We start from the raw sequence: 16,507 nt of genomic DNA on the forward strand, positions 1-16,507 counted from the left end.
TCATGTCAAGGGCTTTGATGGAGTCAAAGACACTTTGCAAAATAGCATACTGCTACCAACTTTAATCCCTTATATCAGCATCCATTTTAAATTTATATATTGTTCTACAAGAATGCAATTAATTCCTGTATTCATTTACATTACACAATAATGACATTTAATGTCTGCTGTTTACAATGTGGCTATTAAGGCATCCTGTGAAAATACATAAGAATTCATTCCAGTACATGAAGAATGGAGCATGGCAATCGGTCCATCCTATTTTGCCTATTCTATTTAAACTGTCATTGCACATTTGTCTTTCCAGTCAATGAAACAGAGGCGAAAAAAAAATAAGTACTCTTTCCAGTATTGATTTGCAGTTAAACTAGTGGCTGTGAACTTAGTTGTAGTATTAGACAACAGACCTCATTTTACATCCAATAAATATAAAAGTGGAGACTGATATATAGATATATCAATTATTTTACTTCAACTATATTGGTGCTTTATTTCATCATTTTTTGCAAATAAATTAAACGTATAGCATACTTTTTTTAAACAAAACAAATAAACACCTCTAACCTCCCTGTGTGCCTGAAAACTTTTTTTAAGTGCATGAAACACATTTGGAAGAGTGAACTTTACAGTAACAATTGCTCTTTGGTGTAAGTGGTGACCCCGCGATTGGCTGGCGACCTGTCAGGGTGCTCCCCCGTCACATTCCCTGTCACTTGCGCGACTCAGATGGCCAAGGCACACCCACCGCCCGAATAAGGATAAGCGGTGTACAAACAGAAAACAGACGGATGGACAGATTGTGGGTGGTAATTCGCATCTCCGGTGGTAGACGGCCCCTTAAGCATGGCTGACGGGCAGCTGTGGCAGTGGATGGGATATGAGTGGCTGAAGTAGAAGTGGTTCTGGAGTTTGGACTGGAAATGTAAATTATACAAACAGTATGGGTAATAACGAAAACCAATACAATTTTGCAACCATTTATTCATAATGTGTTAATACTATAATAACTTTAAATAAGTATATATCGTGTATTTACATAAACGACAACTTCAATTTACTGTAGTTAATTACGAAGCTCTGACACAACTGCAAACTGGATAGACCTTTTGGGAATTTAGGTTGAGACGTGTTAAGTGAAGGTTTCTTACCATCCATATAGGTCAGTGTTGTGAGAAGAGGAACATCTGGGGTAATATAGGTTGTGTATTGCAGGTCATCCATCAGTGATGGTGTCAGTTGACCAGTAGGAAGTGATGTCATCGTTTTGGAAGCAGAATTTGGGGTGGTGTGTTTCTTTTGACGGGCTCTGCAGTTCTGAAACCAGACCTGCAGTTGAAAGAAATCACCAGGAAATTAAGGTAAGATACAATGCCATCCATTGTGATGTAACATGCGATCTGTGTTGAAATTACAGTACTAGAGGGGACTTGTCAATAAGGCTGCAACAACGAATCAATAAAAATTGATTAGAAAATAATTTAATCAAATGAAAACGTTGGAAATTAATTTCATTATCTATTCGCATCGTGCGATTATTACGTACGCTGAAAGTACGTCAGGTGTAAGTACTGCTGGTTAATTATTAGATCCTGATTAACCACAACACTTTCAATGGGCAAAGTTCTATGAGGTTGATGATGATGGCCGCACTGTATACAGAGGCAAGTTCGATCAAAAATAAGTAATTATGCTCATTCTAGCCAAACAAATTTGCTCTCAGTATAATTTCAAATGTTACAACTGACAATAGGCGAATGTTTTGTAAATGGAGCTCATCTTTAAGTTAGTTTTAGTATTTTCAAGTTACCTGTGCCATCCAGTGGACATGCAGGGAAAGTGCAACGCAGCACTCATTGTTTATTGTCCACTGCATATAAATAATCCAAATAAGTATGCTTTTCAGTATTTTGTTGACATTTATTTATAAAGGACTATCTCATTTTTATGACATATTTTGGACAAAATTTGCTTATAGTGTATATGTCTTGTTTGGTAAATGGTAAAAGTTTGGTAAATGGAAATTTAGCTGAACTCGACACATTGAATAAAAAAAGACAGCAAGATGAGATAAGAGATATCTTTTGAAATCAACTGCTTTTGCTTCATAGTATGAGATTTTCATCTACTTAATGTTTTACATTTAAGATTTAAATGGAATCCATTATAGGTCAAGAGTGAGAATGATTATTTTGTCACTAGATTCATGTAGGGACAGTGGTGAGGTTATAGGCCAGACCCCATTGGGGAAATCTTGATGTGTCAGTTTAGACTGAGGAGCAAGACAGTGTAGTGACGGACGATGACATAATGTATATATTTTTTTGCAGATATTGTATAGCATACCAGAGCTCTGATATGTTCATGCACTGCCAATTTGAAATAATGTCCAGTTTTTAATGGGAAGTCAAGCCATACATATTGAGCTGAGCCATGGGCAACTGTGATGCCCTTTTCAATCGACAGAAGTGACAAAATGGCCGCCCCCTGAGATGGCTAAAAACGGGTGGATTTTGCTGCCTAACTCATATTCTACAAACACAATGTTAATCAGAAAGCAGTGTTTCTACTAGTTGGCCTGCATAGAACATATTCTTGAAAAAAAAATATTTTGGTTGACTTTCGCTTTAAGGGATGGAAATTAAGAACATTGTTTCAATAATTATTAAAATAATCATTAGTTGCGGCCCTACTTGTCATTGTTTTGGCCCACCTGAATAACCCTGCGGCTTAGACCAGTCCTCTCTGACAGTTTCTGGAGAGTCTGAGCATCTGGGTTGTTGTCTTGAGCAAACTGAGTTTGCATCACCTGAAGATAGAGTTGAGAACATGAGACGCACATCACCAGTGCTCTAAACAACCACGAGTCCCTCAAACCCATACCTCAGCAAATGTAATTATGAACAAAACATGACACCAAAGACAAATGAACAGTTTGCTGGAGGGCCGGACATCTTAATACAGTACGCAGTACCTGCAACTGGTCAACGGTAAAACTGGTCCTGGCCCTCTTAACGGGTCTGGGCATGGTGCTGGAGCCATCTTTCGCTGCCTGCTCTTCATCCATTTTGGATTGGTCTTCAGAGCCAACACACAAGTCGTATGTTATGGTTTTTCATTTTAACCTCAGCTTTGTTCAGTTTTCCTGTCCAACTGCCATTTCACTTCTCACGTGTAGAAATTTGTTATGTCTAAAATAACTACACTGAAGTAGATAACGTTACAGCTAACACACTGAACATGATTTACATTTGCTCATTGTGTGTTCCTTTCATATGCTCACCATTTTCTTTAGAACGTTTCATATTCTCCATCATAACATCGTAGTGGGGCCGGCAGAAGACTCTGTTCTCTAATAGTCCACATTCCTCCCCAGTAGACAGCTGACGCTTACAGGTGGCGCAGGAGAAACAAGCCAGGTGGAAGGTATTGCCTCTTGCCTGCCGCACCCAGTCACTGGTATTGATGTTACGGCCACAACGTGTACAACGGGTCCCATACTTCCTGTTGAAGAATACAAAAACGGTGGGATAAGGACTGGACCGTGTCCACTTGATAAAGCATCTAACTCCCACGCCTCACTGTGCCTTCTACCAGTCACTCAGAGATTAAGTTTGAATAAAAACAAATAAAAAGGTGTATTATTCCGATGTCATCAATATACACTTTTAGGTGAAAATGTCAACAATATAATGCACAGTTGTGTGTTGATGCTGTATTACCAACTGAAAATGAGGCCACTGACTATTTTCAGTTTTACTTCACACCTTCAATCACTACCTATGCTTAATTTCAACACAAGGCTGTCATTTGCAACATTTACAGTATAAGTCTTTTAGTGCTTGACCCCAAATGTCCCTTTGCTTACAAAAAGCAAATAAAACAGAAGATGATATTTAAAGGAGCTAGTGGAGATTCCATGAGACATTTTGGAATGAAAAAATGCATTACCTCAAATTTTCAGTAGAACAATGTGTTCATTTTAGTTACACCACTAAAAAGAGTTACAATTTGATTGCACAGTTAACATGTAATCATAAAGGATTTTGTAAAGAATCTCTATCTTTCAACATTACATCTCTACATGACCCATTTTGTGACAAAATCCCACAATTTCGCTAGTGTGGATTTACCTGAAGTAGTCCAGTTTGCAGAAAACTTGTCTCTCTTTGATATAGCAGCTCACATGTCTCCCTAGTGATGTCTTGCAAACACAGCATGACAGGCAGCGGACATGCCAGCACAAATTGTTCACCTGAAGGTGGGACGAGTTGAAAAATGTGTTTGTTTTTTTTACATTCAAACCTAATGCAGAATACTGCCATTTCATATTGGAGAACTATAATAGCATGTGAGCTCAGACCCAATTATAACGTCACTGGACCTGTGTTTGAAGTAAGCCATGTACAAATAACAATAAGTGAATGTCGGTAAATCACCAAATGAGTTTGTATCTCACTTTTACTTGTACCATTTTACACTCTGGGGGATTATGTCATTTCTGTACCTAGTCCCCGTTACTCAAGCCCCATTGATACTGTATTACGAGGCCATACCTTGAGGAGATATCTATCCACTATCTCCTGGCAGCAAGAAGAGCAGAAGATTTTCCCCTGTTGAGAAGTCGCAGTGTGCTTGGAAGAAGGAGCTGACAAGGCGCAGGGAGAATAAGAGTCCTCAAAAATATCTTCAGAGCCAGAGGAACCCTGTCAGAAGACGCAGTCGGACATGTAACAACAAATTGTTTACAAAATCATACTAACATCAAGAAACAAACATGTTGAAAGTTTAAGCTTTGCGTTTAGATCATTCGAAGTATGTAAAACGTGTCAGAAAAAGTTTAAAATCAATTCAATACCTGCCTTGCTAGCACAATAACTCGTTGACATTTACTGTATTTGTCACAGGCGGCGGCACTTTGATGTGCGCGCTTAGTCAGTCGAGCTCGTTTGACACTGTTTTACCACATAAACCCCGAACATTTAGGTAACACAACCCAAATATCGTTCATTTAAGAAAAAAAAAGAAACTTACTGTGTCAACTAGATAATTTCCACGTTGGACAAAAGTGTCCGTAGGTGTCAGTTGTGTGTCCGACATGCCTCTGACCCAAATAATGACCGACTGACAGATGCTCGCTACGGCCAAATCAGGAAGCGAGGTTCATATTGCCATGACAACCTATTTCATTACAAGCAATGACGAAAAAAACTTTAATCTTCAACATTATTCTCTCATTTATTTGACACATGTGCCGTGTTTTTAGTCCCACTCTTCACACAAACACGGCACTAAGAATTAAAAGGGCTGGGGGTCATCCTAAACACTGTCCTGCCGACGCGTGCACAGCTGGACGCAGTTTGTGTGTAATTGTCCTCAGGTGCACATAATTGATAACGCGGCTGCTCACATTTTATACCGTGCATAGTTTACTGAGACGCGCACACAATTCCAATGGCTTCGTTTTAACAAACGTAGGCTACAATAATTTAAACTCAATGTTTCCGTTAAAACAAAATAAAATATGCCTTGCACAGGTTGGTATTAAGGTGACTCGCGTTTTTTATTTTGTAAATGCACAGAATTGAGAATATGAAAAAAACATCTAAAACAAGAAAACCAGAAACAAACTACTCTCCCATTTCGACGTGTATGCCTGACCATATTCTCCCGAAAATGGACATATAAACTCAACTGTCACGGCACTGCCCTAATAAAAGTCCAAATGTTTAGCCAATATACAGCAATTAAAACGCATCGATTTTCACGTTTTTGATGTACACTTAATTACATTTTTCTTTTCTTTTTTCTCTTCTTTTTTATTTTTATTTTATTTATTTATTTATTTATTTTTTAGGAAAAAAAATCATTTTCGAGTTTCAGGTCCGCCCTAGAGTTGGGAATTTCTGAACTTACCACGCTGCTGGAGACAGAGTTGAACATTTCGCCCACAAAAGCGTCAAACGACTTCAGTTTCCCGTTCAGTTCCACTACGTTCTTATTTCTTGTCAACCCACTTCTTACGAGAATGCTTGTTTTAATTTAGTTCTGTCAGTTAAACTTCAAAAAACTTAAAAAAAAAACAAAAAAACACGCACCTCCCACTCAGATACGAAAAGCCCGCCTGCTGCAATGCATGAACCTCACACACATCTGATCTGACTACAGTATTATTTTACAACCCTTTCGAGTACTGTTTACCCGTAAGTCACAGTCAGTATAGCCTTTGCCTATATTTCTGTGTGCTTTAAGTGTTCTGCAGTTAACCTGCCCATGCAATATGATTTTATGTACCTTATATGACCATATTGAAATGAAATACAAAGACATAACAGTTTTAAAAAATCACTGCTTTTAATTTAATTACCTTAAACTATGTCTAATCAAGTCTAAGTATAGGCAGATAAATCTACAAGAGAGGAGATTTTTTTGGCAATCCAAATCAAAAACAAAATGTTGGGAAATATAATTCAAGACGAGATATTTTCATTTAAAAAAATCTTCACATTTTAGAAGATGTCTTTGAAGAAATGCAGGCTGTTATGTATAATTTCAAGCACAGTTTGCATTCTTGCTAGATCTCATCATTAGTTTTAATACAATCTCCAAAACACTGTGTTAACCGTAGTGTGCAAAAACTTTCTGGCTTTACTGGCAACAGAAATTGACAATCATTTTCGCATTGAGTGAAATGGATCTGTGCTGTCTTTTTTTTTAAAAACTAATGTTCATAGTAATATGAACAAAGCTATTTAGAAAATTTTAGAAAATCAGAGGATTAGCAAAACACTTGTGCTTATAACATCTGCTCTTTAGAATGATTGGCACAGTGGATGAGGGTGAATGACCAGTAGTTCTGATTGTGTTAATGGTACATTTTTAAGTAACTGTCACACAGTTTTCAGATGATCAAATTTGTCTTTTTTTTCCAGTCTAATCTAAATGTGTCCGAGAGCTCTGGACAACCAGCAAGTACGTGTTTTTATAATTCACAGCAGATGGACCTTTAAAGCTATCCTACCTCTCTTCTAAAGTCAGTTGGGATATAGGCTCCAATTCACAGGCGACCCTAACAAGGACAAGTGGTATTGAAAATGGATGGATGAATTATTTTCAATAAAATAAAATAATGTGGGAAGGGATACTTTTCTTTTAACTTTTCTGATGTTTTCCAGTGTCTACTGTATATAATAATATGTGTTTTAATTTATTGCTTTCATTGTCTTTGTTGTTGTATTATTGCGGTTTTGTTAATGTAAAGCACTTTGTTACAGGTGTAGCTGTTATGAAATGCACTATATAAATAAAGTTGTTTTGTATTACAGTAATGTAATGTATTGTATCTCATTTAAGGTAAAGAGTTGTGGAACAGCTGGTGTGAATAATATACAACAAATCAAAAATCAATTCCATCCCTAGTGAATCATCAATCAGGATGTTGATGCTTGTGAGAGATGACTATGTGACACCCAGTGGGTTTGGCTTCCCCGCTTTACCCAACAACAACTTAGCATCTCACAAACATTGAGTTGTTTTGATTTAGAGCAGCAGTTGTTTTGTGACTTGGTCATGTCATACTGTGATTGTGTGCTACAGTAGTTACAAAAGTGTAAATGTGTCCCATCATCTATTAACCCCTTCATCTAAGTGAGACTAATAAATTACCAGGATAACCAAAATAAACATCAGGTCCAGAATATGGTGTCACAACAAAGGCCCAAATTGGCAAGGCTAGAAGCAAAACAAGAATGGCTCCACATCTGGGCTTCATTAGCATAAGTGGACAATGGGAGATTACCTGTTTTATGCACAATAACAACAAACAGTATTAGATGGTGTATGTGTGAGAGAGAAATTATATCACCAAAGTAAAAAGAGGTTTTCCTGGGAGTCAGAGCCGAGATCCGGTTTTATTTCTTGTCAAGTTTTATTTGATACACTTTGTGATACAATAAAGGTAGGTGCTGTATGGTCAAAAATAAATCAGTGTTCTGGTGAAATACAAACCAAAAATTCTTTTCAATAATATGTTCTATGCGCGTAACCTGTTTTCTGAAGCTGAGCCATGAGCAACTGTGATGTCATTTTCAGTTGACAGAAGTGACAAACTCCCACCCCCCCGCCCACCCGAGATGGACAAAACAGGTGGATTTTGCTGCTTAACTCAAAAAGGCAATATTAATCAGAATGCCTTGTTTCAACTAGTGGGCCTGCATAGAACGTATTCTTGTAAAGAAAATGTTTGGGTTGACTTCCACTTTAAGAAGAGTAAAATGTTATACAAATGTACAGTTCATGAAAGTTTCATGATGGTTATTACAGGTAGTTTGACCCTAGAACAGATCACTTCAATTCAAATGGAAACATATTTTTCAAAATGCTGAAAGTATAGTCGTGTCCTCAAAGACATTGTGTGTGACCTCTAGTTCCCACTACAGGTATTTCATTTCAAACAGAACTGTACAAAGCTCATATTTATAACACATTGGAGCAATCAGACCAGTACAAATTAAAACAGCAAGTTCCCTAAAAACAGGTCCGACTAGAGGTCGACAGACTATCCTGATCATCAGTAGCCATCATTTGAACTGCTTGTTCAGCAGAATTTGTTTGACAAAATCCCGCAAGTCCGTGGATAGTCCATGGAAAAACATAGCATAAGCCTCCTTAATAGTCCTGTGAATCACGGAACTCTTTGGTAGATCCAGCATGCCAAGTATGAGTGCTTGATTCCAACCAGAATCAAGGTTCCATACCAGATCAATTGTGGTATGCTCTGTATCAGTGTCACAGATCAAAGCTGTGTCACTCAGTAATACGAGAGACCAAAAGCTTTGACCTTTTTTGTTATTATGAAGCTTTCACCCCTTAATCTGTGCACGCACAGACCAAGACAATTGTTTATCCAATGATATGATAAGCACGTCTATAAATGAATTTCAAAGGTAAAGGAGAAATATTTTGGGATGTTTTCATTTTCTTTTTTCCTCCCTTTATGTCTGGACTTTCCTTCCTCTTTGTATTTCTTCTTGCTGGTTTTGTTTCGTTTCTCTTCAAACAGATGTACTTACCTCACTTCAATTCTTTTCACCCCCTCAGCCTTCCCCTACTATCACTCCTCCATCTCTCTCCCACTTCTCCCTGACATGTCTCTAAGTTTCCTGTCCTTTGTGAAACCCACTTCACAGTCACATCTTGTTTTCCTCCTTCTATCCTGTTTTAATTGAGTTCCCGCCCCCTGATATAGCAGAGTCACGCTATTGGAGGAAATGGGTGAACAGTGGCTGCAGAGTGACAGGTTATTCTGGGCAACATGTAGAGATAAACATAAAAGGGTAATGGAGGTAAATGTCCGTTCCGTTGGATGGGTGTTATGCAAACAATGGGCAGTAGGTTCTGGCATGACAGGAACACAGTTAAGAGTACTGTAGTACTGGTTGGTATGGTATCCCTGCTAAAACAAAACAAAAAAAAAACAACAACAAATAATAAAAAAAAAATAACAGCATGGACCAGTATGGTTTTGATATGTTTTCATGCAAAAGCCAAACCTTCTTTCACTGGGCAATATGAAGTGAGCCACAACCACCCAGTCTTCACAAAAATGTTGTTTGAAGCATTAAAGGTGGCAAAAGGTCCAAATGTTTAAGGGGGCCGAGTACTCTTGCAAGCCTCTGTATGTGCCAACCGCCCCAGGGTGCGCTCACCGCTTGCCCAAAGTCAGGTCGGAAAAGTGATCCAGAAAATGGATGATGGATATTGCCCAACTGAGCATTCTGTGCTGTGGTTATACCAGTACTGTACAGTTTCTTTAAAAAGTATGGTGTTTCAAAGGAAATAATTGAGGGGCAGTGTTTAACCATTAGTGCAGTAATATAGGGTGACCCAAAAAAACGGAATTTTTTTAATGCATTCGTACAGGAGGATGCCAGGACCTAATTAAAAAAACAAAAAAGACAAATCAAAAGTCCATCATTGTTTCTTAAATGCCATATTTTAAGGTTTCAATAACTATGAATTAAAAAATAAAGTCCTTCCATCACTCTTGGTTTTATGGGATTGTTAAAAAGTTCCATTTTCTTTGTGTCACCCAATATATTAAAAGTATTATTTAAGAATATTTCTTCATTAAATAATGTTCTTTGAAACCATATACATAACCAAAACAGAAGAAGGTGGACCAAAATTATACATCTAAATACTGTACGTTTGCTGGTTAAACAAATTGTATTTATTTATTTATTTATTTATTTATCTATTTCTTTATTTATTTATTTATTTATTTATTCAAGTGATGTCAGTCAGCTGTATTAAAAATGAATGAGACACCTGTATCCTGTCTCTGTCACAACAGTTTCCATGTGTGTGAAGCACCATTTGACTGGCAGAGTGGAAGGAATGGTCCTCTATAATCAACATACAACTTGAATGCCAATAAGGAATCAAGTCCAGCATACGCACTCCAAGCTAGTTTGCTGCATGCCAAATTCTATCCTATTATCAATCAAACAATCAAGTTTTGCGCGGAGGCTGTAGCAGATGCCCACTGTGTTAAAAATGTGCAGTTCCACCAGTAAAACACACATAGTACAATAGATTACAAGGAAAAGGCATTATGAAAAATGTATTGCTGTGAATTATGGCAACATGTACCGATACATGTACATAATTAAATACAGTGGATCCTTCGTAATCAAACGCTTCAAACATCATAAATTTCTTCTGGAAAATATGTCTCAATGCAACTCAAACATTTTGGGCAGGCTGTTCAACTCATGGAAGACCATTGATGTTACAGACTCAAATCATAACCTGTTGAAATTGAAAAAAATAAAATAAAATTTAAAAAACTAGAAGGAGAAAAAAAGGGGAAGAGGAGTGAGGATGAACCAGCACTAAATTAAAAATCCAGAATTTATCGAAAAAAAACAAAAAAAAACCCAATCATAAGACATTATATGATACATGCTTTCATTGATGAACTATTATCCAAATAGTACTTATATTGATTTGAAATGTATCATATGTATACAATCTATTACAAAAATTGCATGATCAGTAAATACTGAACTGTTATCCTGTTTGGTTTCTGGGCACTTCCTTGAAGCTATTGGTAATGTTCCCTCTTTGTGTTAAGGGTGCAGTGATGCCACTCAGATAAGCACAGACCCACTCACGCATGGCCTGGCACTATTAGCAGGAAGTTTTACATTTGTCCTGTCGCTGTATGTGTTAAGGCATGTGCCTTGTTATCAGAGTGGGGCTCAGTCTCCTTTGGCTCACTACTTGACTCTGTTAATCGAAAGAGTTGAAAGCAATGTACCATGCATGGGCTTAGTCATACAAACATGGTTTGTGACAGGACACCAGAATGAATGGAGTAATGAAAGATGGAGCGTAGGAGGCTAGAGCGGAAGGAATCTACAATTTCCTCAAACCTGTGTTCAAGTCCATCAATGTCTGAGGATAAAAATAGCTCTTTTATGTTTATCTTTGTAAATGCTATTTGGTTATATATTACTTGCTATTGCTATTTCTGTATTGTTTAATATCTATGTGGTTGTATTTCAATTTCCAGTACTACAGTATATGAAAGTCCCACATTTGTACTTTTATCCATTTGTGACAAAGTACTGTATAGGCTTGCTCCAAGGCCTAACTAAAAGTCAGAGGAGTACTGTGTTTGTTTGTCAATCTGTTTGTTGGTTGGCAGGCTTCATTTGGTTTAAGCAAGATGCCGAACTGACCTAGAGGGGCATCTGGTGACATTCTAGTGCAGGGATGGACAACTGATGACATTCAATTTACTGTTCGTTTTTCACGAAGAACTGGGGGAAATGGGCCGAAAAATCCTAACAAAACAGAAAAAAAATCCTAAATATGACAAAAAATTGGGGAAAAAAATCTACAAACATACAAATGTGTGGGTTCTGAACTTACATGTCTTAGTTGTGCTTACTGTGGGTCTTATACTGCCCTAAACTACAATGTGAGTAGACCTTCTATTTTTTGGCAGAATTGATATTATTCACATTTTTAGTTCATTTTTATTTTTTGGGGGGGAGAAAATGTCCAAAATGTGTTCTTGCACTTAATGTTGTTTTGTGTTCAATAGTTTTGTGCCGTCCATTGAATGACTATTTTTATGCAAGAGAGGCTTTTGCACTGGGAAAAAAAATACAGTACTTTCTTTTTCTTTTGTTGTTACTTCAAACCCTTTTTGTTGGTTTAGGATAGTGTATCTTTTATACGTACATTGAAAATGGTAAAATGAAATAGTGCATATTGAGACCAAATATTTTGCTCATATGCGCATATTTTGTCCATGTTAGAATTACCATATACATACATCTGGTTAAGAAAGTCCACGGTCCCAGTAGCACTGATGAAAAATTGTGGCCCCCACCTGTATTTGAGTTGCCCACCCGTGCCATAGTGACTCCATCCATCCATTTTCTGTACCGCTTATCCTGTTCAGGGTCACGGGAACCTGGAGCCTATCCCAGGTGATTTGGAGAAAAAAAGCACACTACTATTTGCCAGTCAATCACAGGGCAGACCGATAATTGAGACAATCTCTAACACTCAAATTCATACCACCACTGAGTTGGAACTGAACTCACGCTACCTGCACAGAAGACAGGGAACAAACCATCACACCACCAGTGACTCAGTGACAATGGCAATAAACACATGTAATAGTGCCTTTATCCAGAGCCTCACCATCTTAATGGTTTCTTAACTGGGTTTAACATTTTCTGCACAGTCATAACATTTGATTTTCAATATGGTGTTCAAAGTGTTTGTAAGGTCAACAAAAAACGTTTTCATAATGTAAATATTTCTCATTTATACATATAGGCTGTCTGAACTGTATTTCTACTGCTGAAAATATATAAATTATGTCCATCAGTCGTGTAATAATCAATTTTGTATTGTTTTTTTCTCTGTTTGAGAATAGCAATTAAATCCCATGACTTTATTTTTTTTAATCAAAGATGCACAATCCCTTTTTGTCCAGAAGAGGGTAGTGTGTATCCATGTTATGTTAGGCCGCATTGTTTTTAGTGTAGTTTTAGGAGAACACAAACGGTACGGCTTCACTTTTAATGTTTTTTTTCCAGCTGTCTTCCAATTTGTTAATTCTGGAGTTACTTTCTTGTAATGTGTGGCGCCTCTTTTTTTCTAGAACGTAAACAACTACTGATATGATACTTTCTTCAAAAAGAGACAACACAGCTGGCACAGAATTGAACTTTAATTTGAGTCATTGTTGTCCGCACCAGAAGTTTTATGAGTCGGGTAGATTAAGGAATCATATTACTACCAGTTTCCAAGTGTCTTTATAGCTCTAAAGTGTGACCGACTTTTGTCAAAATACCCCAAGATCAAGAATTATTGCATGCTTTAATTACTTACTGCTGAACACTGAAAATGTCCCCACTGTGGGATCAATAAAAGCATTCTTATCTTATCTTATCTTATCTTCACTCTAGTTTTTGTATTTCTGAAATTTGCCTGCCACACACTGCCGATTTCATTACCATGATAGGAGCAGAATTAGAATAAGAATAAGAATAAGAATAAGAATGCCTTTATTGATCCCACAGTGGGGAAATTTTCATTGTTACAGTAGCAAAGATATAGGTCACACAGGGGCGGCGGCATAATGTGGCCATTAATGTATAACATTGACGGCAAACATTTAGAATCAAACCTATGTAGATATACGCAGTAACATGTGTATATACACATGTGTATACACACCAACCTACATCTACATAAAAAATATGAGGAACACTCATTTCGGCCTGTACATAGTACAGAGGAAAAAATACTCTAAGTGACAGTGCTGCAGTGCTGTAGTGAAATGTAAGGAACAGCATTGGATAAAAATAAAACTAGACTAACAGTAGTGGGGAATGTTGAGTATTGCACGGTATTACAGTAGTGGGGAATATTGGGTATTGCACGATACGAGCTCAGGTGCAGGACTGCACAATTGCACTAATGACCGCCAGTTTGTAGAGACTACACAATGTTCTTGTTAAAGAGTCTGACAGCAGCAGGCAAGAAGGAACGGCGGAATCTCTCCTTTGCACAGCGAGGGTGTAACAGTCTGTCACTGAAGGTGCTGTGGAGTGCTGTTAGGGTGCCCTGGAGGGGGTGGTCCGGGTTGCCCAGCATTGATGACAGCTTGGCCAACATCCTCCTGTCCCCCACCGAGTCCACAGAGTCCAGGGAGCAGCCCAGGACAGAGCCGGCCCTCTTGACCAGTTTGTCCAGCCGCTTCTTGTCCCGGGCCGAGACGCCGCCTGCCCAGGTGACCACTCCCTGGAAGATGACCGATGCAACCACCGAGTCATAAAAGTTCCTGAGGAGTGTCCCCTGAACCCCAAAAGACCTCAGTCTCCTGAGTAGGAAGAGTCTGCTCTGACTCTTCCTATAGAGGGCGTCTGTGTTGTCGCACCAGTCCAGTTTATTGTTCAGATGAACACCCAGGTACTTGTAAGTTGAGACTCTCTCAACATCTGTTCCCCGGATGTTCACTGGTGCAGGTGAAGAGTGCTGGCGCCTACCGAAATCCACCACCATTTCTTTGGATTTCCCCGCATTGATCAGGAGGCGGTTCTGCTGGCACCAGTCCACAAAACCCTGAGTAAGTTCTCTGTACTCCCGATCATCTCCGCCTGTGATGAGGCCGACAATCGCAGAGTCGTCAGAGAACTTCTGCAGGTGACAGGTAGGGGTGTTGTAGTTGAAGTCCGAAGTGTAGAGGGTGAACAGGAAGGGAGCCAAGACAGTTCCCTGTGGGGCCCCCGTGCTGCAGAGGAGCACGTCAGACACACAGTCCTGTGTCCTCACATACTGTGGCCGGTTTGTGAGGTAGTCCTGGATCCATGTGGTGAGGTGGTGCGCCACCCCCGCCCGCTCCAGCTTGTCTCCCAGTAGGGTGGGCTGGATGGTGTTGAAAGCACTGGAGAAATCAAAGAACATGATCCTCACAGTGCTCCCCGCCTTCTCCAGGTGGGAGAGTGAAGTGTGGAGGAGGTAGATGATGGCATCATCCACACTGATGCCAGGCTGGTATGCGAACTGGAGTGGGTCCATTGAGGAGCTCACCAGGGGGCGCAGGTGGACAAGGACCAGTCTCTCCAGGGTCTTCATCAGGTGAGACGTCAGCGCCACCGGTCTGAAGCTGTTGAGCTCCTTCGGGTGGGGGGTCTTTGGCACCGGGACCAGGCAGGATGTTTTCCATAGCTGGGGGACCCTGCCCAGCTTCAGGCTCAGGTTGAACATGTGCTGGACAATTCCACACAGCTGGTCTGCGCAGGATTTGAGGAGCTGGGGGCTGATGCCATCTGGACCCGCTGCCTTCCTCGCCTTCATCTTCTTCAGCTGGTTCCTCACCTGAGATGTTGTGAAGGCCAAGGCTGGACAGGAAGGAGTGGTGGCTATCTGGTGTAGCTGGGAGCTGGAGTCTGTGGAGAAAAGAGGGGAGGGGGTGACACGCCCAGCAGGAGGAGTAGGTGGAGACTGCAGCAGGAGAGACTGAGTGGAGGCAGGCATCTGATCGAACCTATTGAAAAAGAGATTTAGCTCATTTGCCCACTGCAGGTCCCCCCCAGTCCGGGTCTTGGGTTGTCCGTGGCCTGAGATGGTCTTCAGGCCCCTCCAGACTCCCCTGGCGTTATTCTGCAGCAGCTGCTCCTCCATCCTCTTCTTGTAGGACCTTTTCCCCTCTCTGATCCTCCTCCTCAGCTGGCGCTGCACAGTCCTCCGCTCCTCTATGTTGCCTGACGCAAAAGCCCTCCTCTTCTCCTTCAGGAGAGCTTTTATGTCTGGTGTGATCCAGGGTTTGTTGTTGGAGAAACACCTTACTGTCCTGGTGGGTATGGTGTTCTCCATGCAGAAATTTATATAGTCTGTAACAGTGTCCGTTAGACTACTAATGTCTTCCCCGTGAGCATCGCTGAATACTTCCCACACAGTTGTGCTGAAGCAGTCCTTTAAGGCCTCCTCGGCCTCTCCAGACCATCTCTGAACCGTGCGGGTCACAGCTGGCTGCCTGCGGACCAGAGGTTTGTACACAGACTGGAGAGCCACCAGGTTGTGATCAGCTTTGCCCAGCGGGGGGAGGGGCAGTGATGTGTATGCCTCCTTGGTGGTTGAATGTAGAAACCGGAATTTTAAAAAGCAACTGCGCACTACAAACTGCAAAGACCCTACAGCATTAATTCTGTTTCCCCTCGTAGAGGCTGCACCACCTGCCAAATCGTAATGTAAATTGTGTAGCCTATTTACAGTATGTGGCATCGCCAGTGGCGTGCCAACCGTGGGTCAACAGGTCGGGAGGCCCTGGCATCCACCTTATGGGGGTGCATCTACAGACTAACCTCCAAAATGACAATGATTAAGATACCTTTACAAGACCTCAGTCTATTTTTTAAGATCAAATAATCTCTTCTAGCATTCCCAATTCCCCACTCATGTCTCATCCACCAATCTA

The 16,507-nt window shown here is 40.0% G+C and overlaps 1 protein-coding gene across 1 annotated transcript; it reads right to left on the reverse strand.

Moving 5' to 3' along the window:
• Window positions 1–42: 42 nt before the first annotated feature.
• On the reverse strand, window positions 43–5,356 carry LOC147140429 (LIM/homeobox protein Lhx8-like). Its single transcript, XM_086043027.1, has 8 exons — window positions 5,032–5,356; window positions 4,554–4,703; window positions 4,131–4,252; window positions 3,281–3,501; window positions 2,972–3,075; window positions 2,711–2,806; window positions 1,149–1,326; window positions 43–914 (listed from the first exon to the last, which is right to left on the reverse strand). The coding sequence occupies exons 1-8, from the start codon at window positions 5,095–5,097 to the stop codon at window positions 838–840; spliced, it is 1,014 nt and encodes a 337-aa protein (XP_085899153.1). The 5' UTR covers window positions 5,098–5,356; the 3' UTR covers window positions 43–837.
• Window positions 5,357–16,507: the final 11,151 nt, after the last annotated feature.

The sequence above is a fragment of the Filicampus tigris genome, chromosome 10 (assembly GCF_054856515.1).
Source record: "Filicampus tigris isolate MCC_2025a chromosome 10, RoL_Ftig_1.0, whole genome shotgun sequence".
NCBI classification, from domain to species: domain Eukaryota; kingdom Metazoa; phylum Chordata; class Actinopteri; order Syngnathiformes; family Syngnathidae; genus Filicampus; species Filicampus tigris.